Here is a 27,266-nt window from a genome sequence, read left to right as displayed (position 1 = left end):
CGCTGCGCTCTGATTGGCTTCTCGAGGACGCATCACTAAATACACAAACGTTACGCAAACATTACGCAAACGTTCTCCTTAACAGCAATAAACCGTAAAGTACTCAGCTCAAATCAGCAGTTTAATACAGTGTGTGCTACAGGTCAACGTGTTTCCACTGGAGTGGAATCAATGAATCAATCGATACAATCAACGAGCCACAGTGAGTATTGATCTTTATACGTCTTATATGCGAACATATACAAACAGATTTAACGTTCAGCCAGTCAATAAACTGATGAGAAAACAGTCGTGTGTGTGTGTCGGTGTACACATCATTTTTTGCTGACTGATGTTTGTTTAACGTTTTGTCAACGTTCTCCTGAACACGACATTTACAGACGACGTTCAGTTTACCGTAAAGTCTCAAACAGGACGAGGACGAACACGTAAAAACTCGTGTTCATGTTGAAATGATGAAAATGATTTTTTCTGATTTTAAAATTAAAATAAAATGACAGACCTCATTTAGAGAATTTACGGTAAACAGAAAAACAGTTTGTGAACTTCCTGAAGTGTTGATGATGTTTGTTAGCAGAGCGACAGTTTGAGCTAACGAAGCTTCATGAAATTAAAAAAGTGAAATCAGGAATTTAATAAAAAACTAAAGATCAGTCAAGTCATTAACTGACCTCAAGTCAGTTTAGACAGTCTGCGGGGACGTCTCAGAGACTACGTCCAGGTTTTAGACAGTCTGCGGGGACGTCACGGAGACTACGTCCAGGTTTTAGTCTCTTTAACGGCGTGGACGTGAGGCTACCTGTCGCAGTGGACGGAGCCTGAAGACATTCATGGTGTTTAAGGTGGATACATTCATTTGACTTGTTAATTCATCATTCCACCTTAAAAACAGAAAGCATTTCATCAAATTTAATTTAATTTAATTATTAAACGTTTTTGTCTGAATCATGAATGAAAGATTTCCAGTCGATCAGTTCTCTGAACGTTTATATAACGTTATTTAAACAAAGATTAAACTATGAATATTAATTCTTGATGTATATTTTAATTACAGAATCAACGTTTGTCGTCACGTTGAGTCACAGAGTTCAACACAAACTAAATTAAATCTTTATTTATAATTTTCATGTTGGAGCCAAAACAAACTCAGATTTGGAGATTTGGCGCCACCTGCTGCTCGTCTGACGTTCACAGTCGAGGTCCGTTGGTTTAATTAATGTTAATTAATTATTCAAACTTCAGAGAAACTTTGAAACGATCTCTGTGACTCTGTGACGACGTCTGAGACTCAAACTGGAGCCGGCCCGTCCGTCTGACATCAATACTGAGAGGTTTACTTTGGACAGGCGGACAGAACCACAGACAGAACCACAGACAGAACCACAGACAGACAGTTCAGGTGAACTTCATGGCAGAACCTCTCCGACATGTCGGACCGGTTCTACGGAGGAGACGAGCTGAGGAGTTCCTGTCTGCGACGCATGATCTCCACAAACTTGGCGTGGTCCGCCGCCGCCTGAGGATGAAAACAGCAGGCTGCAACGTGAGGAGATCCAATGACAGTAAAGGAGGGAGGAGGGAGGAGGGAGAGAGGGAGGAGGGAGGGAGGAGTGGAGGAGGAGTGGAGGGAGGGAGGGAGGAGTGGAGGAGGAGTGGAGGAGGAGGAGTGGAGGAGCTTAATGGGTGCTGCCTTCGTCAAAAGACTCCACCCCTGAGTCACAGGTACTGGCTGCCAGCTTCTCCTGCCGCCTCCTCATGATCTCCTGAAGCTCCGCACCTGAACTCTTCTGAAGGAGAGGAGACAAGGAGACGAGGAGAGGAGACAAGGAGACAAGGAGAGGAGACAAGGAGAGGAGGGGAGGAGACGAGGAGAGGAGACAAGGAGACAAGGAGAGGAGACAAGGAGACAAGGAGAGGAGACAAGGAGACAAGGAGAGGAGACAAGGAGAGGAGACAAGGCGACAAGGAGAGGAGACAAGGCGACAAGGAGACGAGGAGAGGAGACAAGGAGACAAGGAGACGAGACAAGGCGACAAGGAGACAAGGAGAGGAGACAAGGAGAGGAGACAAGGCGACAAGGAGAGGAGACAAGGCGACAAGGAGACGAGGAGAGGAGACAAGGAGACAAGGAGACGAGACAAGGCGACAAGGAGACAAGGAGAGGAGACAAGGAGACGAGGAGACAAGGAGAGGAGACAAGGAGAGGAGGGGAGGGAGTGAGGGAGCAGAGACAAACAGCTGGTTAGACGTCAAACATTGATGTGAATCCTCGTCTGCAGCGCGTGGCGGTGGCGGTTGCGTGGCGGTTGCGTGGCGGTTGCGTGGCGGTTGCGTGGCGGGGGCGGTGGCATCGGATCTACGCAGCGTCAGCGAGGTCGGCGACTCTTCTGGTGACGCTCGCTGCAGCCGGACTGAGCGCGTGCAGGAAAACATCTACAGCGTGAGTCAGCTGGTTCAAGGAGGCATGCTGGGAAACGGAGTACGACTACGCCTGGTCACACAAACATGTCACATGACCAAAACTATGAACCAATGAGAACAGAGTTTGAACTCAGGACGGTCACGTGACCGGTTTGTGATGATGTTCTCTGTCGTCATGGTAACCGATGTTGGAACAACGATTAGCTAATTGATGCTAAGCTAACACACAGAGGAGATCTACTTCCTGGTCTCTACAGGAAGGGGCGGGGTCAGAGGGCAACAGGAAGTGGAGCGTTGTCGGGTTTAAGGCGGACTGACTGAACAGCGGGAGGACAAAGACTGGCGCTACCTTAAAACGCCGCGTTCTGACGGCCAGAGACAGGAAGTGATGTCACAAGGTGTCGGGTCAAAGAGGCCTTTTGGTTCTGATGATGTCACTTCCTGTAACTCTGGCCCACAGAGCGAGGCGTCGGCGTGCTCGTGAGTTCGATACCTGCAGGAAGAGGGACGGACTCAGAAGATCAAAGAGGGGTCAGAAGAAGACCTGCAGGTGGAAACAGACCACAGACCAGACCGTGCCAGACTTAAGACTGAAGACCAGACCCTCAGACACACTGCAGACTGACCAGGACCAGGACCAGACCAGGACCAGACCAGGACCAGGACCAGATCAGGACCAAGACCAGGACCAGATCAGGACCCTGACCAGATCAGGACCAGATCAGAACCAGGACCAGGACCAGATCAGGACCAAGATCAGGACCAGACCAGGACCAGGACCAAGACCGGACAAGGACCAGATCAGGACCAAGACCGGACCAGATCAGGACCCTGACCAGATCAGGACCTGGACCAGATCAGGACCCGGACCAGTTCAGACCTGCAGCTTCCACACAAAGTCAGTTTGTTTGTTGATGAACCAATCAGCTGTTTGCAAGAGCTCTAACCTTCATACAACCTTCATACAACCTCTACATAACATCTGACAGTGTCATTTCCTTCAAAATAAAACATGAAAAACACAACATCACACTGACATCACATGACCTCTGACACTCACCTCCAGCGCCGCCTTCTGGACGGTGACCTGGCTGAAGACTCGAGCTCCGTCGTCGGGACAAACTGTCTTCAGCTCGTCTTTGTTCAGAGAAAACAGCTGAGCGCCGGTCAGGACGCCGAGACTGGTGATGGTCCTGAGGACAGAGGACAGAGGAGACGAGAGAGGAGACGACAGAGGACAGAGGAGACGACAGAGGACAGAGGAGACGACAGAGAGCAGAGGAGACGACAGAGGACAGAGGAGACGACAGAGGACAGAGCAGAGGAGACGACAGAGGACAGAGGAGACGACAGAGAGCAGAGAAGACGACAGAGGAGAGGAGACGACAGAGGACAGAGGAGACGACAGAGGACAGAGCAGAGGAGACGACAGAGGACAGAGGAGACGACAGAGGACAGAGCAGAGGAGACGACAGAGAGCAGAGGCGACGACAGAGGACAGAGGAGACGACAGAGGACAGAGCAGAGGAGACGACAGAGGACAGAGGACAGAGGAGACGACAGAGGAGAGAGGACAGAGGAGACGACAGAGGACAGAGGACAGAGGAGACGACAGAGGACAGAGGAGAGAGGACAGAGCACAGGTCTTAGTCAGTCTCACAGTGTGATGTCATGTCCCGTGTCTCTGTCCGTCCACACACTCACACTGGACTGAAGCCTTTGGCCTCCAGCCACGCTCTGACGTCGTCCGGTGTCGAGTCGTACGTGATGCTGACGGGCGCCACGCCGCCGCCGCCGCCGCCGCCTCGAGCGGGAACCTGGATCTTCTTCTGAGCGCTGCGACCCAAAGTCAGTCTGTGCATCAGCTCGTCCTGGACTTCCTCCATGTTGGACTTCCTGCCTGCAGGACGGGGGGACAAACCACATGACGTATTTCTCGTGACATCACGACTTTCAAACGCGGCGTCATCTTTTCTGGACTCACGGTTTCCAGGTGCCGTTCTCTGGTTGCCGTGGTCTCTCATGGCGACGCCGCCGTTGTCGCTGGACGTCGTGCTGTTCTGCCGGCTCACCTGCCGGCTCACCTGGCTGCTGCCGGCGGGCGGCTCGGCGGGCTCGGCGGCTGGAGGAGGCAGCGGGGGCGTGGGGAGCCTGGCGGGGGCCGGAGGGGGCGGCGTCGGAGCCGCAGGCATCGGTGTCGCTGCTGGTTTAGTCTGTTTCTGAGAGGGACAGGAAGTCAGAGGCTCTGTGAGCAGGGACAGGAAACCTTCAAAATAAAGCGTCTAATATTTGAAGGTGACGTTACCTCGTTTAACTCGCTCAGTAATTGCTGAAACATGAAATGAAAAAATAAAAATGGAGGAAATGAAATGATGAAACAAAAAAACTGAGACGAGAAGGAACAGTCTGACACTTAGCCTAGCTTAGCACAAACACTGGAAACAGAGGGAAACTGTTAGCCTGTAGCGGGTTATCATCACTCATGCTAATGACTGCAGCTACCTAGCTTAGCACAAACACTGGAAGCAGAGGGAAACTGTTAGCATAGCTGATGATAAACACCACGTCTGTTATGTAGAAAAATGTTTTTAGCAGCGTTAGCGTTGAAGCTATCGGCTGACCAATCAGAATGTGAGACTGTTCCTTTAAGGTTCCTTTAAGGTTCACAGCAAACGTTGGACTAACACACTCGTCCTACCTTGAACAACTCAAACTCCTTCTTTGGCATCATTAGCTTTGATGATTCAAAATAAAACAGATGAACGCAGGTGAGACAGTGATGTCATGAGGCTGGTCAGGTGACTGATGATGTCACACACACACACACTGATCCACAGGTGTGTTTACCTGTATGGTGTGGCTGTAGATTGGCTCTCCTCTGCCCGTGATGTCCACCGCTTTGGTCACCTCCAGGATGTTGTTTGGCACGTAGCCGCACGCCCCGCAGCCGTTACGGACCTTCCACCACTGCTTCCTGTCGTCCAGAACCTGACAGACGAGTCTCAGGGCTCAGACGACAACCAAGACTTCAATTAGTCTGGAATCTAAGATTTGATGAATGTTTAATTCGTTTACCTCGACGACCTCGTCTTTGAGCACAGACAGCTCCGTGTTGTTTCTCGCCACAAAGTCGTATTTAGATTTGGCAAACAGTTTTGATTGGCCCCTGCTGTCCACGTCCAGGCTCCTGAAACACATCAACCAATCACAGCGTGGCTAATCAACCAATCACAGCGTGGCTAATCAACCAATCACAGCGTCACAAATTCTAACGAACAGTTTGTAGATTCAGAATTTAGATTTCTGATGAAAATATTTGAAATTTCACTTTAACAGAAAATAAAACGAAACATTTTCCAAAAAAAATAAAAATTAAATTAATAAATAAAAATAATATTTGTCGCTCTGAAACGTTTCCGTAACGTTCTCGATGTTTTACCGCCGTGGAGAAATGTCCCGACTTCAAATCAACGAGAGAAAAATGAAATTTAAAGACAGAAGAAAAAAAAGAAAAAACAAAGTTTGAAGATTTTCAAATCAGAGAAAAAAAGAAATGATTAATAATTAATGAGTCAGGACGAAGAAGAAGATTTACATGGAGGACGAAACGTTCACTGAATAAAGAGGATCAGTTTTAGATTCTGTACATTGTAAAAACAGAAACAACGTTTTTCAAGTTTCATTTTCTGAGTCACGTTTGGTCCTCCGTAGCTTCGCAGTGGCGGGAAACGGCAGGTCAGGGATCAGTTCTCCACGGCGTCATGTGACCTCAGAGTTACCGGTCTAAGCGGCAGCTGACAGCCTGTTTGAATGCGGCCATGGCCGCGTCCTGATCCAGGATCTGCATGCGTTTGTAGGAGTTGGCGAAGGCGTACCCGTCTGCAGGAGGAAGCTGCTGCACCGCCGCCGCCGGCTGCACACACAAACAGGAAGTCAGTCAAACATCAGAGACGTGTTGGGGTCATTCAGGAGGAAGTGATGCGTGGCGGGACACACCTCCTGCATCAGCCTGCTCCTCAGCTCTTCCTGTCTCTGCAGCTCGCCGTCGGCGAGACTCTCGGCAAGATGAGTCACTTCCTGTTCTCTCAGCGCCGGAGGCTCCCAACCGTCACGGAACCTCAGCGGACACGGAGGGAAGTAATGATCCTTCGGCCACTCCAACCTGCAGACAGGTGAGCCACAGACAGGTGAGCACAGACAGGTGAGCCACAGACAGGTGAAACACAGACAGGTGAGCACAGACAGGTGAGACACAGACAGGTGAGACACAGACAGGTGAGACACATCATGGGACATTTGGAACCACCACAAAACGTTGATTTAACGTTTCATTAGACGACGAGTTCACGGTGTCGGACCACGCCGCCGTCTCACCTGCACTTGGTCCAGCCGTCTCCCAGAGTCACCCACACGTGTCTCTCCTCCGGCGTCCCCGAGCCGTGCAGGAAGTCGATCGCCTCTCGAGTCAGCAGAGGAACGACAACACTACGAGCAAGGTCAACACTGCCAGACGCCTGGATCACCTGAGGACAGGAGGAGGAGGAGGACAGGGGGACGAGGACAGGGGGACAAGGACAGGAGGAGGACAGGGGGACGAGGACAGGGGGACAAGGACAGGAGGACGAGGACAGGGGGATGAGGACAGGAGGAGGACAGGGGGACGAGGACAGGAGGAGGACAGGAGGAGGACAGGGGGACGAGGACAGGAGGAGGACAGGAGGATGACAGGGGGACGAGGACAGGAGAAGGACACGGGGAGGACAGGAGGAGGATAGGAGGAGGACAGGGGGACGAGGACAGGAGGAGGAGGACAGGAGGAGGACAGGGGGACGAGGACAGGAGGAGGACAGGAGGAGGACAGGGGGACGAGGACAGGAGGAGGACAGGAGGAGGACAGGGGGACGAGGACAGGAGGAGGACAGGAGGAGGACAGGGGGACGAGGACAGGAGGAGGACAGGAGGAGGACAGGGGGACGAGGACAGGAGGAGGACAGGAGGATGACAGGGGGACGAGGACAGGAGAAGGACACGGGGAGGACAGGGGGAGGATAGGAGGAGGACAGGGGGACGAGGACAGGAGGATGAGGACAGGAGGAGGACAGGGGGACGAGGACAGGAGGAGGATAGGAGGAGGACAGGAGGAGGACAGGGGGACGAGGACAGGAGGACAAGGACAGGATGAGGACAGGAGGACAAGGACAGGACGAGGACAGGAGGACAGATGTGACTTTTGTGATGTTTTTTAATTATTTCTTCTGAGTTCGAGATAAAAACAAACAGAATCCAGAAAAATAAAATAAAATAATTAATTAATTAATTAAAGAGTTCTGACCATCCTGAGCGGGTTGAACAGGAAGTGCAGCAGGTCCTCGGCGCTCGGGTTCTGGATGTGATCCTTCAGTTTGCCCTGCACAGATCACAGATACATAAGAACATAAGAAGAACGTTTCATCAATGTTTCATCAACGTTTCGTCGGTCCATCAGAGGCGGCGGCGTACCAGCTGGTTAAAGGCGTGTTTGAACTTCTGCAGACAGTCCACGAATTCTTCTTCACCTGGAGGTTTGGAGCGCAGAGTGAGGACGCCCTCTGGTGGACGGAAGAAGAAGACATAAACAAAGAGCTGCACACAACATGTAACAAACGTTAGACAAACATTTAACAAACGTCTGGCAACCATTTCCCCTCAATAATTTATTCAGAGGGAAAAGTTGTGAAATGACTCATCTGGTGACATTTTAAATATTAAATGTGACTCATGATGAAATTAAAACACGTGTTAATCAAATTTTCATGTCAGGTGTTGGATATGAACTCATGTTTGTGTAGTTTAAAGGTTTTCTTCACAGGACGCCGTGCTCAGACCTCAGACCAGCACCCCCCAGCTCACCTCCTGGACCTTTCTTCTTGCCCTTCTTGATCTTCTTCCTCTTGGAGAGCTCGTTAAACGCCTCGGCAGCCTTCTGCAGTTTGGTGACGAAGAACTCGATGTCGTCCAGGATGCGGTTCAGGATTTGCTGCAGAGAGAAGTTTGTTTCACCTTCACGTCTTTAATGATTAAACTAAAGCAAACAGAGCAGAGGTCAGTGTTCCTCAGCGCTCAGCTTTATTTGTGTAAGCAGATTTTCCTCAAAGCTTCCTGAAAAAACGGATTCAATCAAACAGCGTCGTCCAATCAGCTTAAAGATTTAAACTGCAGCTGCTCTCAGATCACAAACACAGACTCACCACGTCCCGGTCCACTCGAGCCGCCGTCATCTCCACCGGCCCGTCCTCCTCCGACAGCAGCTTCTCATCTGCAAGCAGCAGCAGAATCAACAGTAATCAATCTATAACCTATAAATAACCTATCAATAACCATCAACAACCATCAACAACCATCAATAACCATCAATAACCATCAACAACCAATCAACAACCATCAACAACCAATCAACAACCATCAATAACCATCAACAACCATCAACAACCAATCAACAACCATCAACAACCAATCAACAACCATCAACAACCATCAATAACCATCAACAACCATCAACAACCATCAATAACCATCAATAACCATCAACAACCAATCAATAACCATCAATAACCATCAACAACCAATCAATAACCATCAACAACCATCAATAACCATCAACAACCAATCAACAACCAATCAACAACCAATCAACAACCATCAATAACCATCAACAACCAATCAAATCTGTTTAGCACATTCAATAATACTGAGTCATGTTTTTAGCATGTTAGCATTCAAATGTTTGATGTGACATCACTCACACTCTTGCTGTTCATTGGTCCACGCTGACCAGGCGGCCGCTCGACTCTTCACGTCCACCTGATTGGATGATTCCGGTGGTTCGGGGGCGGGAGCTGCAGGGGGAGGCGGGATGATCCCATCACTCTTCAGGATCATTCTGCAGACAGTTGGACAGATCAGCCAATCAGGTGTCAGCGTGGTAACACGACCTCTCAGTGTTTGATGGTGATTGGTTCTTACTTGAGCGCCTCCGGTCTCTTCTTCACTTTCCCGCCTTTGGCATCGATCATGGCACTTTCTACGTCTGCGTGGATCAGACTCGCCTGAGGAGACACCGACGGACACGTTAAAGTTCAGACCGACCGGCGGACACGTTAAAGTTCAGACAGACGGACGGACACGTTAAAGTTCAGACAGACGGACGGACACGTTAAAGTTCAGACCGACCGACGGACACGTTAAAGTTCAGACCGACGGACAGACACGTTAAAGTTCAGACAGACGGACACGTTAAAGTTCAGACAGACGGACACGTTAAAGTTCAGACAGACGGACGGACACGTTAAAGTTCAGACCGACAGACGGACACGTTAAAGTTCAGACAGACGGACACGTTAAAGTTCAGACAGACGGACGGACGGACACGTTAAAGTTCAGACAGACGGACGGACACGTTAAAGTTCAGACAGACAGACACGTTAAAGTTCAGACAGACGGACACGTTAAAGTTCTGACTCATCTACCTGGAAAAATGTGGCGGGTCCTTAATAAGATTTCAAAGGTCTTTGAAAAGGCTGCTGAGGTCCTTGAAGGGTCTGGAGGAGGTTCCAGGGGTCTCACTCCTGTTGCTATAGTTACCTACAGTTTGATGTGACCAATCACAGGCTTTGTTTACCTTGATGTCGTCACACTGGAACAGGTGGAGGTCCGGTTTGTTCTGACCCGAGTCCTTACACACCAGAGCCAGGATGGAGTCGTAGCTGCAGGCGTTCATCACGGCCTGGCAGTGCTGGATCGACCCGATGGGGAAGTTCTCCAGCTCGTTCTGAAAGTTCAGATGGTTTCATGCAGTGACGTAGAAATATTCATGTGTTTAACCTCTGGACCTGTCGGCGCCGCCTCACCTTGGTCTCCTGGTCGATCAGGCTCACGCTCTTGTTCTCCACCTGCAGCAGCATCTCCTGAGTCCACACCTTCCCTTTAGCGTCCAGCAGGCGGAGACGTCGGATCCCGTCGTCCACCGTGATCATCCCGTCTTTACGGTCCAACACGAACGAGGTCAGGTGCTGAGGACGACAGAGGCAAACAACAGTCAGCTGATCGTGAGGAAACTAAATGTTCTGACCAATCAGGATCTGACGACACAGTGTTGCTAGGTAAAACAGAGTTCTGGTCTCACCTCCACATGGTACTGCGACGTGTCCGTCAGACTGTCGATGCTGGTTTTGGTGAAGTGTTTCCGCTGTTCTGAAGGAGAGAGCACAACAGTTAATCACCTCTGACACTCTGGTTTGGTTTCACCTGGTACCATCCACCAGGCCCCATCCGGTCCCATCCAGTCCCATCCGGTATTGGTTTGTTATCCGGGCCGGGTTGCGGTCCAGATCTTCGTAGAGGACTCCTGGTCTTGCCTCGGCCTTGGTCCTGGTCTTTGACTCACACACTCTCTAAATGGAACGTTTCAGTCCAAACCAGCTCAAACTTGATTGGTTGACTCGGACTACAAACAGAAACCAGAACTCTCGGCCCGTCACCTCCAGATTCTGGGTTCATGTTTAGAGGTTCGGACTCAGAGCATGTTTGGGGACCAAAGAACTGATCCAGTTCTTTGCAGATGATGTGGTTCTGTTCATCTGACGTCATGCAAACACACACACACACACACACACACACACACACAGGTTGGACCACTGTGGGACTGTTGTTGAATAATTAATTTGAATAATTAAAACTTTAATGAACAGGCTGATTTTCAGTCCCACACGTCGTCCGACCTCAGAGAAACAACATGGCTCTTATTTTGGTAGTTTGGTAGCACAGGAAGAGGAAACTCGATCACAGCTACCAAAATAAGAGTCCGATTCAAACGGCTCACTTTGACTTTTCTTTTTCTGTTTGGCCGACGAGCGCAGGAAGTAGATTTCATCTGATCCTGTTCAGACAAACCGGACACAAAACATTCAGCTCTGCTTCTGATTGGTCCAGAGAGAGACGACAGAGCAGCCAATCAGCTGTGAGATCATGATGAACTGTAAACAGGAAGTACTGAGACTCACCGTACAGAGCTTTGGCACTGGACTTGGCTTTGGGAGGGTCCGAAGAGTCATGGCCGCTGAGAGAGAGACAGGTACAGACAGACAGGTGTCACTGAAACTCATCACACTTTGTGACTCGTTAATAATTTACATAATTTATTCACGCTGATCAGAGAGCAGGACGATACAGGAAACAGGAAGTCGGTGGAGATGATGTCATCAATGATCCGTACTGAGCATGTGCAGAGCGATGACTCACTCATTAGCTTTAATTATCAGCTGTTTGATGCCCTGGATCAGGTCCTGGATCAGGCCCTGGGGTCCAGGCCCTGGTCCAGGTCCTGGATCAGGCCCTGGTCCAGGTCCTGGATCAGGCCCTCTCCTCTCTGGCTCACTGACCTCGTTGTCTGTAGCCTGAAGCCTGTTAGCTCTAAAATTAGCACGGCTGATTAAATAAGTGGATCAATTAGCATGAGAGCGAGCGGGTTCAGGTTTCAGTGGGTCAGCCGGTCCAGGTCCAGAACGGAAACACCAGGATCAGGTTCAGGGTCAAACATGTGCTTCCTGTGGGCGTCGTCTTAAACAGTGAGTGACCGCACGCGCTCAGTGTGAAGCTGCTTTAACTGACGACCTGCAGACGCTAACGAGATGCGACTCAAGTTTCCATTAAACATTTATTCAACGTTTTCTTAGAACACTGGAACAACCAAGCTGCAACAAAACTCAACTTCTGGAGACACCTGACAGAGACCTCGTTAGACACCTTTAATCAACCCTTAACTTACCCCAAAAACACTAAAACACCTTTAATCAACCCTTAACTTACCCCAAAAACACTAAAACACCTTTAATCGACCCTTAACTTACTCTGAAAACACTAAAACACCTTTAATCGACCCTTAACTTACCCCGAAAACACTAAAACACCTTTAATCGACCCTTAACTTACCCCGAAAACACTAAAACACCTTTAATCGACCCTTAACTTACCCCGAAAACACTAAAACACCTTTAATCGACCCTTAACTTACCCCGAAAACACTAAAACACCTTTAATCGACCCTTAACTTACCCCGAAAACACTAAAACACCTTTAATCGACCCTTAACTTACCCCGAAAACACTAAAACACCTTTAATCGACCCTTAACTTACCCCGAAAACACTAAAACACCTTTAATCGACCCTTAACTTACCCCGAAAACACTAAAACACCTTTAATCGACCCTTAACTTACCCCGAAAACACTAAAACACCTTTAATCGACCCTTAACTTACCCCGAAAACACTAAAACACCTTTAATCGACCCTTAACTTACCCCGAAAACACTAAAACACCTTTAATCGACCCTTAACTTACCCCGAAAACACTAAAACACCTTTAATCGACCCTTAACTTACCCCGAAAACACTAAAACACCTTTAATCGACCCTTAACTTACCCTGAAAACACTAAAACACCTTTAATCAATCCTTAACTTCTGTATGTTAACCGTTAACCTACAAAGGAGCTAATGTGGCTAACGAGTGTTGTGATGATGCCATACTGACTTGATCTGTGAGCTGTAGGAGGCGAAGACGCCGGAGGCGGGACTTTCATATCCGTTCATCCTTCACAGTGGACAGTCAGCTGCAACACAGAGAGAGAGAGACGACATCATCATCATCATCAGTGACATCATCATCATCAGTGACATCATCATCATCATCATCGTCAAGAGAGCGAAGCCGCCACACGGCTGATGTTTGTTATGTAAAGTAATGTAAGGAGAAGAAATACTCGAGTACAGCTGAACATATTTAACACAGCGGGATTACACCGGGTCTGATCAGAGTCTTTTCAGTTCTGTGGTTCTGACCCGCCCTGGTCCAGTTCCACTTTAAGCCCGTGTCATCAGGAACAAACACTTCCTGTGGAGCGTCTGAAAAGAGACGGGTCAACACAAAGAGTCTCCAAGGAGATTTATGAGTGTGTGCGTGACAACACACACGCGTGTTCACACTGTATGCACAGAACACATGTGATTACTTTTCCCAGGACTCCGTCTCCATGACGACAAGGCTTCAGTGATGTCTGCTCCTCAGAGACAGGCGGCCTGTGAGGCGACGCTCAGGGAGGAATGAGCTCAGGAACACGTTCAGACATGTCTGTTCACACGTATGTTCATATAACACGTATGTTACACGTATGTTCATATAACATGTATGTTACACGTATGTTCATATAACATGTAGGTTACACGTATGTTCATATAACATGTATGTTCATATAACACGTATGTAAAATGTATGTTCATAAACACGTATGTAACATGTATGTTCATAAACACGTATGTAACATGTATGTTCATAAACACGTATGTAACACGTATGTTTATAAACATGTATGTAACACGTATGTTCATATAACACGTATGTAACATGTATGTATGTTCATATGTTGTCGTGTAGAGAACATTTCTGTAACTCAAAGTAAACGTATGGATTCACATTCACACATGACATCAGAGTTTATCATGTTTGAGAACATGCTAATTTGCATATGTTAATGATCTAATCATGAAACAAACTCAGTTTCTCAGCATAAATAAAATTATATAAATATATAAAGTTATATTTAGATTTTAAATTTCTTTACAGAAAAAGAAGTCAACCAATCACTGAAGCTGATCGATCAGCTGATTATCTTGTGATTTGACAGATTAATTAATCCAGGGAACAAACATGTGATTCTGTTTAACAAACTGTGTCATCACTCTGCAGAGTTCACCCTGAGATGACACGCTGTGACCTCACAGCACGACAGAGCAACCTCGTGTGATTGGTGGAAACGGTGCTGCCATCAGAGCCAACTTCCTGTTAACAACTAGAACTGCTTTAATATGATTCAGTTTGTTAATAACTTCATTTATATGCCATGCTTATTCTGTGACAGAGGACAGGAAGCAGGAAAGTTTTAGACTCTAGATTTCTGTTGGTGATGTTTAAAACGTCCAATCAGAACATGAATGAGTCAGCCTGAAACAGGAAGTGTTACATCACTGACAGAGTTTAAATGATTAATTATGAACTATAAACTGTGTAAATAAATGTAGAGTGTGTCTGACAGACATTATTACTGACACTGCAGCAGCACAGAGACTTCAGTAAAGTCAGTCAAAGGCAGCTTGAGGTTGCCGAGCAACCAGGGTCAGCTGCAGGTCAGAGCTGTAACTGCAGCTGTGCTCTGTCTGTGTGTGAGTGACTGCTGAGAGACACAGAAAATCTCTAAATGAAGCCCCTCCAACTAGTGGACACTAATGCCAAACGGTAGGTGGTATCAAAAAGCCCAAATGACCGTGAGCATCCTCATCTTGTCGACCATGTGAATGCTGAATTTCAGTGTGTGAAGTTAAAAAATGTGACCTGGGGAGAGAGAGAAAGAACAGGTGCCCCGTGCTCCTTTGGGAAATTTCTCCTCTCCAGTTTACATGGGAGTAGATGGGGCTGTCGGTGGGTGATCCTGGAGCATCAGTGCGTCTCCCGCCAAAACTATAAGTCTGACAGCTTCAGCAGTGATATCGCTGCGTAGCCCACGAATTTTCCTACGTTTCTATGTAGAAATTATTTCTGTAGAGTGACATTTGTGGCCACGAGAGCCGTTTGCAAATGTATTTTTTGAGAAACGTTTCTCTCCCTCTCTACTCTAGCTCTGGAACATTCTACCAATACACACCCATTGTAAACACATTTATGCGTTCACTGTCTTTTCTCTTGTCGTCAGTTGCCGTGATGACGCTGAAGCAGCCGTGCTGCTGACTGTGTGTTTTGTGTGACAGACACTCACACACTGAGGCGGGCTGTGAGGCGTTTCCATGGTAACAGAGCTGAGATCAGTCCCATTGTTTGACATCAGATAAACGGAGGTCATGTGACGCGGGTCACCTCTGATGTCACAGAGTAAACGCGGCAGAGGACAAACCGTGCGCTGTAACAGTCACAGGTCTGAAACCACAAACAGTCCGCTGTGTCAACAGTTAGCAACACCAGCTAACGTTAGCACAGAAAAGGAGCCTGCTAACGTCAACAAGTCAAAGCTAAGCTAAGCTAATGTCACATTTATTTACATACTGAGGTTTAGCTGGATAACGTTAGCTTGTTGGAGCCAGGAGCTAATGTGTTAACTGTGACTGAAGCTAAGCTAAGGGTTAGCTGGCTGGCTCACAGTAAACCTGAGCTGTGACATCAATAATAATAATAAATCAATAATCGTGTTTGAGAAGCTCCGTGCAGGAGGAAGTTCAAACACTCCCTCGTTAGTTAATGATCAAACTGGAACAAACGAGTCGTCGTTAAACTTTAATGAGTCACTGAGCAGGAAGTTATTCTCACACTCGTCACTGAAATCTGTTTATAGATTATTGATGACAGGTGGATTCAAACTTTATGACTGTCAACAAACTGTAAAACACTTTATGAACTCACAGCTGTGATTGGTCGAGGACGTTTCTCCAAGAACCAATTCAAAGACTCGTCAGCATCCAACAACAACAATGTTAAACTGCAGGACAACGTCAGAGCTCCACAGAGGGACAGTTTGACATCCAACGTTGTTCTAACGTTGTCCTAACGTTGTTCACATGTTTTCTAGCTGATATAACCTGATGATCATCTTCAGATGACAAACAGTGTCAGCGTCTCTGAGGAAAGTAAAGAGGATTGTAAGATTTACATCATGTGATCACACACACACACACACACACACACACCTAATCCTAACCTCTTGAACAAAGGATTGTGGGATACTCTGACATCAGAGCGTCGTCTGTAATCATCTCAGAACCAGTTCTACAGAACATGTTCTGTTCTGGTGTGTGTGTGTGTGTGTGTGTGTGTGTGTGTGTGTGTGTGTAATGATGTGTGTCATGTGACCTGTGTGTTAATGAGAGCAGCTCCAGCTGTGGATTGATTAATCTGACTAACGAGACCTCAGAGAGGGAAACTCATTTATCCATGACCTACATACAGCGCCACGCTTTACAGCACCATGCCACGCTTTACAGCACCACGCTTTACAGCACCACGCCACGCTTTACAGCACAACGCTTTACAGCACCTCAGTTTTTAAGGCATTAGACATTACAACACCACGCTTTATGGTACAGACCTGAATCCCCTTCATGCTCTGAACTGAAGCTACAACTACAACTGCTACAACTGCTACAACTACAACTACAACTGCTACTGCTACAACTGCTACTGCTACAACTGCTACTGCTACAACCGCTACTGCTACAACCGCTACTGCTGCTACAACTGCTACTGCTACAACCGCTACCGCTACTGCTACAACTACAACCGCTACTGCTACAACCGCTACTGCTGCTACAACTGCTACTGCTGCTACAACTACAACCGCTACTGCTACAACTGCTACTGCTGCTACAACTGCTACCGCTACTACTGCTACTACTGCTACAACTGCTACTGCTACAACCGCTACTGCTGCTACAACTGCTACTACTGCTACAACTGCTACCGCTACTACTGCTACAACTGCTACTGCTATAACCGCTACTGCTGCTACAACTGCTACTACTGCTACAACTGCTACCGCTACTGCTACAACTGCTACTGCTACAACTGCTACTGTTACAACTGCTACAACTGCTACAACTGCTACAACTGCTACTGCTACAACTGCTACTGCACTGCTACTGCTACAACTGCTACAACCGCTACAACTGCAACTGCTACTGCTACAACTGCTACTGCTACAACTGCTACTGCTACAACTGCTACAACCGCTACAACTGCTACAACCGCTACAACTGCTACTGCTACAACTGCTACAACTGCTACTGCTACAACTGCTACTGTTACAACTGCTACTGCTACAACTGCTACTGCTACAACTGCTACCGCTACTACTGCTACAACTGCTACTGCTACAACCGCTACTGCTGCTACAACTGCTACAACTGCTACTGCTACAACTGCTACCGCTACTGCTGCTACAACTGCTACTGCTACTACTGCTACAACTGCTACCGCTACAACTGCTACCGTTACTGCTACAACTGCTACAACTGCTACTGCTACAACTGCTACTGCTACAACTGCTACCGCTGCTACTGCTACAACTGCTACTGCTACAACCGCTACTGCTGCTACAACCGCTACTGCTGCTACAACTGCTAGTGCTACAACTGCTACTGCTACTACTGCTACAACTGCTACAACTGCTACTGCTACAACTGCAACTGCTACAACTGCTGCTACCACTACTGCTACAACCGCTACTGCTACAACTGCTACAACTGCTACTGCTACAACTGCTACAACTGCTACTGCTACTGCTACAACTGCTACTGCTACTGCTACAACTGCTACTGCTACTGCTACAACTGCTACTGCTACAACTGCTACCGCTACAACTGCTACAACTGCTACTGCTACAACTGCTACAACTGCTGCTACAACTGCTACCGCTACTGCTACAACTGCTACTGCTACAACTGCTACCGCTACTGCTACAACTGCTACAACTGCTACTGCTACAACCGCTACTGCTGCTACAACTGCTACTGCTGCTACTGCTACAACTGCTACCGCTACTGCTACAACTGCTACTGCTGCTACAACTGCTACCGCTACTACTGCTACTACTGCTACAACTGCTACTGCTACAACCGCTACTGCTGCTACAACTGCTACTACTGCTACAACTGCTACCGCTACTACTGCTACAACTGCTACTGCTATAACCGCTACTGCTGCTACAACTGCTACTACTGCTACAACTGCTACCGCTACTGCTACAACTGCTACTGCTACAACTGCTACAACTGCTACTGCTACAACTGCTACTGTTACAACTGCTACAACTGCTACAACTGCTACAACTGCTACTGCTACAACTGCTACTGCACTGCTACTGCTACAACTGCTACAACCGCTACAACTGCAACTGCTACTGCTACAACTGCTACTGCTACAACTGCTACTGCTACAACTGCTACAACTGCTACAACTGCTACAACTGCTACAACTGCTACTGCTACAACTGCTACAACTGCAACTGCTACAACTGCTACTGCTACAACTGCTACTGCTACAACTGCTACTGCTACTGCTACAACTACAACTGCTACAACTGCAACTGCTACAACTACTACAACTACTACAACTACAACTGCTACTGCTACAACCGCTACTGCTACAACCGCTACTGCTACAACTCCTACTGCTACAACTGCAACTTCTACAACTGCTACTGCTACAACTCCTACTGCTACAACTGCTACAACTCCTACTGCTACCACTCCTACTGCTACAACTCCTACTGCTACAACTCCTACTGCTACAACCGCTACTGCTACAACTGCTACTGCTACAACTGCTACTGCTACAACTGCTACAACTGCTACAACTCCTACTGCTACAACTGCTACTGCTACAACTTCTACAACTCCTACTGCTACAACTGCTACTGCTACAACTTCTACAACTCCTACTGCTACAACTGCTACTGCTACAACTGCAACTTCTACAACTGCTACTGCTACAACTCCTACTGCTACAACTGCTACAACTCCTACTGCTACCACTCCTACTGCTACAACTGCAACTGCTACAACTCCTACTGCTACAACCGCTACTGCTACAACTGCTACTGCTACAACTGCTACTGTTACAACTGCTACTGCTACAACCGCTACTACTACTACTACTACTACTACTACTACTACTGCTACTAGAGCTGTCCAGATAAATGGAACCTGACCGACGCCTGCAGACAGAAGTCAGGGTGTTAACGATGTTAACGAAGTTGCTGATGATCGTCACTGTTCTTTATTGTTAGAAATAAAGTTTAACGTTTGAAATCCGTCAGTCGAGTTTGAAGTTTAAATCTTCAACACTGACTTCCTGTTTGATCCAGTCTGTGTCGGGCCTCACTGATTACTGTACAGAACCAGAACCACAGAACTTTATTCAGACTGGATCAGATTTTAGCAACATTTCCCTCTGATGTCCTCCAACAATCAACAGAATCAACCGAACCGGGCTCAGCAGCCGGACTGGACCGGTTGGAGCACAGCCTCTGAGACCAGCAGGAATAAGGTCTGTGCCTGATGGAGCTCTGTGAGTGGACGGGCCTCCTCGAGGAGGTTCTGACCCAGTTTTCTCCACAGACCACCACGACTTATTTAGTTCACTTCCTGTTGATAAAATCTGACTTCCTGTTGCAGACTGATATGAAGCACAGACTTACCTGTCCGGAGGTCCACAGGTGAGGTCCACAGGTGAGGTCCACAGGTGAGGTCCACAGGTGAGGCCGGGCTGCACAGACTGACTCGTCTGACTCTGAGTGACGGATTACTGAGGATCTCTGCAGGATTTACCCGACACGCTAAGCCTCTAATTAATGACTCGTTATGGGCAGGTGGGGGAGGGGCAGGGGCGGAGCTTGTAGACCAGCTGACAGGTGGCAGACACACCTTTATTAGTGTGTGTACACGTGCTGTGTTCACACGGTCTTCACAGAAAATCAATAATCAATGATTGATTCATTAGTGCAGCTCTGATCGTTTATTTGTTCATGATGAGATGTGACACTGATGATGTCATACAGATCAGCTGATCGACGTCACTGATCAATAACCCGCTGACACTCTGAACAAAGCTTCCAATAATCCACTGATCAGCTGACTGAGTCTGATCAATAACCTGCTGCTGGACTGTCAGCCTGATCTGAGCTCACCTGAGTCAGAGCTCACCTGAGTCAGACCTGAGTCAGAGCTCACCTGAGTCAGAGCTGAGTCAGAGCTCACCTGAGTCAGAGCTGAGTCAGAGCTCACCTGGTCCAGAATCAGCTGTGAAACTCGACTCCTGACAAACTGACCAGCTCCAGTTTCCTGTTTCAATCCCATAATCCAACACGGCTCCATCAACGCATCACGGCAGCACCTGGCAGGTACAGTTACAACACAACGCCTGTCGTTGCGGTAACCAGTGACACACACACACACACACACACACACACACACACACACACACCAGAGAAGCCCAGTAAGTCAGTGACATCAACAGGAACCTACAATGACGTTTATTTAACGTTTTATCAATGTTTGATCGAGTTAATGATTAAAAAAATGATTTACGATTATCAGATTTTTTTTCAAGCCTTATTCTACAGAGACACGTCTCAGAGACTACGTCCAGGTTTTAGACAGTCTTGTTTCTTGGTTGGACTTGTTGAATCTGTCTTCAGTTTTTTGGAGTCGCAGAGACTCTGGGAAACATCCAGAAATAGTCTGAGTGTCTCAGGAGGACGGCAGCAGTGTTTGGATGTTCCCATGAAGTCCCAGCAGAAAACAGATCCAGGACCAGCTGTGGACTTTAGTCTTTCACTATCTGAGACAGGAAACTGAAAACTGGGACAAAGCTCCAGAAAACAGTCAGATTACACAACGCTCGGCTCAAAGGTCCTTCAAGTGTTCAGCTCTAAGAGCCCGATGACCTTTGACCTCCAGAGGAGCGCTGACAGAGCTGAAGACAAACAGGACGGACACAGAGGAAAAGACTTTGTCCTAATCAGAGACAAACATCAGGACTTTTATTGTGAAGGGACCTAATGTTAGCGCCGTCTGTTAGCCTGGCTGCCCAGACTGAAAGTGTTTGACTGGAAAGCTCCTCGAAGACAAACCTGCGCTACACCTCAGCATCCACCCTGTGTCTCCACCTCAGCATCCACCCTGTGTCTCCACCCTGTGTCTCCACCCCGACCCCGTGTCTCCACCCTGTGTCTCCACCCTGTGTCTCCACCCTGTGTCTCCACCCCGACCCCCTGTGTCTCCACCTCAGCATCCACCCCTGTGTCTCCACCCCGACCCCCTGTGTCCTCAGCTCCTGACACAAGCTGTGTTCATCTCCAGACTAGACTACTGTCCGTCCTGACGGCCTCCAGCCTGACAGTGAAACCTCTTCAGATGATCCAGAACGTGGTGGTGTGCCTGGTCTACATCCATGGAGCTCCTCTGTCTGCCTGCAGTCTCTGGTTCTGCACCTGAACGCCTCATACAGGTGCATGTTACCTCACAACCAATGGACTTTAGCTGGTGTTGCCTCGTGTCATGCTAGAACCGGAGCTGGGATTACCTTCACGTAATGGCAGAGGAGCAGAGAGTGAAGAGGACGCTGACGGAGGACGCTGACGGAGGACGCTGAAGACGGAGGACGCTGATGACGGAGGACGTTGACGGAGGACACTGATGGAGGACGCTGATGATAGAGGACGCTGATGACAGAGGACGCTGATGATAGAGGACGCTGATGATAGGGGACGCTGATGATGGGGGACGCTGATGATGGAGGACGCTGATGACGGAGGACGCTGATGATGGGGGACGCTGATGACGGAGGACGCTGACGGAGGACGCTGATGATGGAGGACGCTGACGGAGGACGCTGATGATGGAGGACGCTGATGATGGAGGACGCTGACGGAGGACGCTGATGACGGAGGACGCTGATGAGGACGCTGATGGAGGGTTATTGAAGCTTCACTTCTTTATTTACAGTCCACAGGCGTTACCATGGAAACAGTCTGAGCAGGTGAGCTCACCTGAGACCTGAACACAACAACAAGCTGCTGCTAACACCTGCTCACCTGGATCTTCATTAAAACCACGTGCTTCTTTTTCCCGCTAAAACCAGGTGAGGCGGAGCTGCTGAGCTAACGGGAACCGGAGCAGAGACCTTCCGGTGACCCCGGCTGGAACAATGAGCAGCCGAGACACCGACAAAGGAGCTCCGGCACACCGGGCAGCCGCACACACGCTGCCGGGAAACAGCGCCTGCTGCCCGGGCTGCCTCACACACACACACCGGGGTGTCAGCATGTTGACATGCATGTTTTTAGTGATGCACACACACACACACACACAGTACCAGACTCCATGCACAGATCAGCTGATTTAACGGGACCTGCAGCGCTGTGAAGGACCGGTTCTGGTCGGAGCCGAGCCGGGCCGCCAGCAGCTGTCTGCGGGTCTGTTCGGGACTTCGGCATAAAAAACATTCAAATATTAAAATATTTTAATCTGGATTAAACTCGGTGACACCTCCCGGTAAAAGTTTATTTAAATTAAGTGTGTGTGTGTGTGTGTGTGTGTGTGTGTTTGTGTGTGTGTGTGTGTGTGTGAGCATCATCCAGCGGGCTGTGCTCCGCCTGCTGCCCGCTCTCGGAGGCTCCGGGCCGGCTGTGCTCCGGCTCGGAGCCGGTGGAGGATCGAGCTCAGAAATCATTAGGAAATAATTAACGCGTCGCTTTAAGCGGATAATTAATGAGCCAGTGTTTCCGTTAACGGACAGCAGGTCGGTCTCCGGTGCAGCGGGAGCTGGAATGTGCAGTGCCCCGTTAGGGAGCCGTTAAAGCGGCTTACCTCCTGCAGGTGCGCTTCAAACATCCAGGGAACGTTAGAAAAACATGGCACGAACGTTCACGGCTCCGGGACACGCGGCTCTCCGCTCTCTGTATCCGGCACACGGAGCTCCTCTGTCCGGCTGCAGCGGTCCGGACTGTCGCTGTGTCGGCTCGGTTCTGACTCGGTCCAAACTGACTTTGAGACTCTAAGAACGCTGGGCGGAGCCTGAGCCCTCCGCGCGGACTGACAGGCAGCTGTGGACACGCCCCCTCTCCGTATCCAGGTTACAGGTACAGAGACACGCTGTGTGTGTGTGTGTGTGTGTGTGCGGCACCGTGCCGCAGCGGGTCGGGTTCGAACCTCGGCTGTTCTCCACAGTCCAAACACACGAACCTGAACAGGTGTGAGTGGTTGTGATAGGCTCCACCCACCATGACGTGGATGTTTGATTAATTAATCAATACTGACGTCACGTGACGCGCTTCCAGTCACCTCTTGCGGACGTAAAGGTGAGAGCGCCCCCTGCTGCTGATTGGTCAGCTCACACCTCAGTGTTCTTGGTACTCGATTACTTCTGACAGCTTTAGTTACTTCCTCTCTGAGTCATGTGATCACAACAGAACTGTCTCCATGACAACCAGCGGATGTTTGTGAGTCTGAATTTAAATTTAAATTTTCATTAGAGAAACAGCTGATTTAATCATGACGTCACAGATTCATCATCAGCTGATCAGTCTGACCTTCAGCAGGTCTGGGTCAGGTCGGTTCTGTTGACTTGAGTCGAGTCAGGTCGGGTTCTGTTGGGTCAGGTTCTGGTGGGTCGGGTCAGATCGAGTTCTGGTGGGTCTGGTCGAGTTCTCGTAGGTCGGGTTGAGTTCTGGTAGGTCAGGCCAGGTCGAGTTACGGTGGGTCGGGTCAGGTTCTGTTGGGTCGGGTCAGGTCGGGTTCTGTTGGGTCAGGTCGGGTTTTGCTGTTGAACTCTTTACAGAGAAGTGAAAACAAACAAACGTTTCTTTAACGTCTCTCAAACTTTAATCAAACCTTCAAACCTCAGCAGTGCAACATGAACGAACACGAGTCCTCTGAGCGCCGCAGCACGCCGCAGCACGCCGCAGCACCTCAGACCGTCTCTGATCCGGTTTTAATCCGTTTCCTGTTTGGGCTCGGAGCTCACCTGAGACTGTTCTGGTCCAGTTCAAGTCAACAGGCTCCAGTTTCATCATCATCATCGTCCAATCAGAGAGCAGCTCTCTAAGCTCAGTCTGTTCACGTCATCACATCGACGGCGTCCATCAGAGAACGAAAGACTTCAGCACAGACCAGCTGAGACCAGCTGAGACCAGCTGAGACCGGCACAGACCAGCTGAGACCAGCTGAGACCGGCACAGACCAGAACAGTGATGTGGAGCTGTGACATCATTACATTTAGTGACTCAATTTTTTCATTCATCGCTCTGAACTCAGCCGGTCTCAGCCGGTCTTGTCTGACTGTGGTCGAGCTGTTCTCTGAGACTCCCTGAGATTCCCTGAGATTCTCTAAGACCCTCTAAGACTCTCTGAGACTCTCTGAGACTCTCTGAGACTCCCTGAGATACTCTAAGACTCTCTGAGACTCCCTGAGACTCTTTGAGACTCCCTGAGACTCCCTTAGACTCTCTGAGACTCTCTGAGACTCCCTGAGACTCCCTGAGACTCGTTGTGTTGGAACGTTCAGATTTCTCTTAAACAAACATGATGAGAACGTAAATCCAACGTTCATGTAACGTGTCAGTCTTTTCCCATCATGACGGCTCGTTTAGTCGACTGTTAGCTTAGCAACATCGACCTAAAAACAACCCACAATGCAACACTCTCGTCTCAGGATCAGGCGGATGCGTCTCGGCGGCGTCTGATGTGCGCTGTGTGTTGGAGCAGAGCTCAGGACCAGGACCAGGACCAGTCTCAGTCTCAGTCTCAGTCTCAGGAGACCTGGATGACCTCCATGCTGCCGGTGAAGCTGGCCTGTCCTCCGTCCTCTCCTCTCCGGCTGTCCGTCATGCCGTCTCCAAACTCCATCTGGCAGCTCCGCCTCTTCAGCTGTTTCTCGAAGCTGCTCTCTTCGTGCCAGCTCCGCCTCGAGTCGCCGCGGTCCGCTGTCCTCTGCCGGCTGCGTCTCCGCACCGCCTCCAGGCCGTGACCGCAACCATACGCCGCGAAACCGCCACCGCCCAGGATGGCCGAGGTGGAGTAGAAGCGTGTGGAGTCGGAGGAGAGGTACCAGCCACCGGCCAGTGAGGAGGTGGAGACAGTGACGGGGCCCAGCAGGATGTCCGAATGCCAGCCCTTCAGGGCGCCGCCCGTGCCCGGCTTGGCGAGGTGCTGCTGGCTGCGCGACAGGCCGAACAGGAAGCTGGTGGCGCTCTCCTCCATGCTGCCGCTGCGGTGCAGCTGATGCGAACAGTTCGGAGCAGTGGGTGGAGGTTTGGTGAAGCTGGCGGAGGTTGGCAGTGCAACCCGCTCCGGCGCGTCGGCCTCCTCCTTGTCGGGGCTCTGCTCCGGCGTGGACTGCTCTGAGACTTCCTCCACCGGAGAGAACTGGCACGGCTTCGGCTCTTTGAAGGTCGACGGTTTGTAGAAGTCACCGGCGTCTCCCGACGCTCCGTGAGGGACGAACACGCGGTGAGGAGCGTTCCCGCCCGGCTCGCCGTACGACTTAATGTCCAGAGAAAAGGAGCGCTTCAGTCGGGCGTTGTCTTCGGGGCCGTCGGCGAGCTGCAGGCCGCTCAGTGCTGCCGCCAGCAGGCGCTCCTCGGGGGCGTCGGCTAACACGCAGGGCAGTGTGAGCGGCTCCAGCAGGGCCAGGCCCGGCCCGCCGCAGGCCTCCGGACAGGGTGGAGGCTCGGGGTCATCGGGCGGAGCAGGGACCTCACTGCTGGACTTCAGTTTGGACTCAGTACCATGAGGACTCTTGATCTTCTTCTCAAAGTCCAGCAGCTGACCCAGGAAGTTAAAGTTTGGAGAGATGGTCGGCCTCTTCTCCTTCACGAACCTGAGACACAAACAACGTGAGGACGAGGACAGGAAGTCATGAAGGCAGGCATTACAAAATAAAACTAAGACTCACCTGTACGCCTCATCCAGCGACATGTCCATCCTCTTCATGATGTAAGCGATGGCGATGGTGGCCGAGCGAGAGATTCCAGCGAGGCAGTGCACGAGGACGCGAGCGTTGGAGGCTTTGGCCTTCTCTGAAACACAAACACAGGTTGGGTTACTCGACTCGTACGGACGATGGCGCTCCGATGATGTCACAGAGGAGGAACACACACTGACCAATGAACTCCACCGATCGGTCCAACCACGGCAGGATCTTCTCACAGAACGAGTCGTTGACAGGAACTCGCAGGAAGTGAGACTCGGGGATGAAGTCCGGTTTGGGACACGTGTTGCTGGCGTTCAGGACGTAACCGATGTCGTTCTGCTGCATCAGGTCCTGAAGACGGAAACAAGAGCCGGGTCAGAACAGACTAACAGTGCGCTCTTATTTTGAAAGGCTCTGCAACTGTGTGTGCTCTTATTTTGACAGTCTCAGTCACCTTGTTGAGAACGTCCCTCTGGCAGCCCAGGTACAGGTGAGGCAGGATGCGGGTTGGTCCGATGTTGGTGACGGGCAGGCAGGGCTGAGAGATGCAGGACGGAACCAGAGCAGACTTCCCCTCACACAGACCCGGAAACAGGTGAGAGAACTCTGAGAACCCACCTGAGAGGAACAAATGGACCAGAACCAGGTCAGGGTTAGTCTGGGAACATCACCACAACATAACACCACCGTGACATCATCGTGACATCACCATGACATCATCAAAAAAGCTGAATCAGCTGATCCCAACAGGAAGTGATGTTTTCAGTGGTGGGTTCAAGTCTTCAGGGTGGAGTCGTCTGTGCAGCGTGACATCATCGTTACATAACTACCCTCAGTGGAAAGAAGGGAGGACGTCTGCAGGACACAGAAACTTATCCAACCAGAGACCAACAGACAGACAGACACGCTGAGGACAGACTGTCTCACACGCTGAGGACAGACTGTCTCACACGCTGAGGACAGACTGTCTCACACGCTGAGGACAGACTGAAACCTTATTGCTGCCATATCTCCATCACAGTTTATAGTTAGTTTATGATTTGCTGCTGCTGAGCATCTGTGTCTCTCTGTCTCTATCACAGGTTCCACTGCTACTGTAATTATTTTAGCATTCATTGTAATTCATTGTCATTTTATCATTCACTGTAATTCATTGTCATTTTATCATTCATTGTAATTCATTGTCATTTTATCAGTCATTGTAATTCATTGTCATTTTATCATTCATTGTAATTCATTGTCATTTTATCAGTCATTGTAATTCATTGTCATTTTATCATTCATTGTAATTCATTGTCAT

General features: G+C 49.4%; 3 protein-coding genes across 8 annotated transcripts in view; 1 reads left to right on the top strand and 2 right to left on the bottom strand.

Moving 5' to 3' along the window:
- Positions 1–198: 198 nt before the first annotated feature.
- eps8a (EGFR pathway substrate 8a, signaling adaptor) lies at positions 199–23,073 on the bottom strand. Of its 6 annotated transcripts, none has more exons than XM_027291922.1 (22): positions 22,864–23,073; positions 12,989–13,067; positions 11,460–11,515; positions 10,583–10,650; positions 10,308–10,469; positions 10,079–10,228; positions 9,424–9,506; positions 9,204–9,340; positions 8,649–8,716; positions 8,311–8,437; positions 7,921–8,009; positions 7,754–7,828; positions 6,796–6,944; positions 6,418–6,583; positions 6,201–6,334; positions 5,497–5,608; positions 5,269–5,409; positions 4,727–4,750; positions 4,406–4,640; positions 4,126–4,321; positions 3,482–3,614; positions 199–1,784 (listed from the first exon to the last, which is right to left on the bottom strand). In XM_027291922.1, the coding sequence occupies exons 2-22, from the start codon at positions 13,045–13,047 to the stop codon at positions 1,677–1,679; spliced, it is 2,472 nt and encodes an 823-aa protein (XP_027147723.1). In that variant the 5' UTR covers positions 13,048–13,067; positions 22,864–23,073; the 3' UTR covers positions 199–1,676. The 6 variants fall into 6 exon arrangements, with proteins under 6 accessions (XP_027147723.1, XP_027147725.1, XP_027147726.1 ...); XM_027291924.1 differs by having other exon boundaries at positions 199–1,516; positions 22,864–23,072; XM_027291925.1 differs by having other exon boundaries at positions 199–1,787; positions 6,297–6,334; positions 22,864–23,071.
- The window catches only part of crebl2 (cAMP responsive element binding protein-like 2), a 36,791-nt gene continuing 32,584 nt past the window's right edge, over positions 23,060–27,266 (top strand). The window contains exon 1 of the mRNA XM_027291928.1: positions 23,060–23,135. The gene's annotated coding sequence lies outside the window, so the exon portion shown is untranslated. The remainder of the gene's footprint in view (positions 23,136–27,266) is intronic.
- dusp16 (dual specificity phosphatase 16) lies at positions 23,855–26,633 on the bottom strand (the record flags this gene model as incomplete). The annotated part of the gene is made up of 4 exons (XM_027291927.1): positions 23,855–25,873; positions 25,949–26,072; positions 26,158–26,317; positions 26,421–26,633. Coding segments are annotated over 4 exons (1,566 nt in total), but the record flags the coding sequence as incomplete, so codon positions are not given.

Source organism: Larimichthys crocea, chromosome XX (assembly GCF_000972845.2).
Source record: "Larimichthys crocea isolate SSNF chromosome XX, L_crocea_2.0, whole genome shotgun sequence".
Lineage (NCBI taxonomy): Eukaryota > Metazoa > Chordata > Actinopteri > Sciaenidae > Larimichthys > Larimichthys crocea.
The sequence above is the reverse complement of the archived record's forward strand: the minus strand, read 5'-3'. Positions and strand labels throughout refer to the sequence as shown.

What these genes read in the sequence shown, in the direction of transcription:
- eps8a (XM_027291920.1), bottom strand. Translation starts at nt 13,047, where the DNA reads ATGAACGGATATGAAAGTCCCGCCTCCGGCGTCTTCGCCTCCTACAGC. An exon ending in AAGAGACCGGAGGCGCTCAA is followed by an intron (nt 9,341 to 9,423) that starts GTAAGAACCAAT and finishes AACTGTCTGCAG; the next exon opens with AATGATCCTGAAGAGTGATG. An exon ending in CTCGAGTGGACCGGGACGTG is followed by an intron (nt 8,438 to 8,648) that starts GTGAGTCTGTGT and finishes TTCTCTCTGCAG; the next exon opens with CAAATCCTGAACCGCATCCT.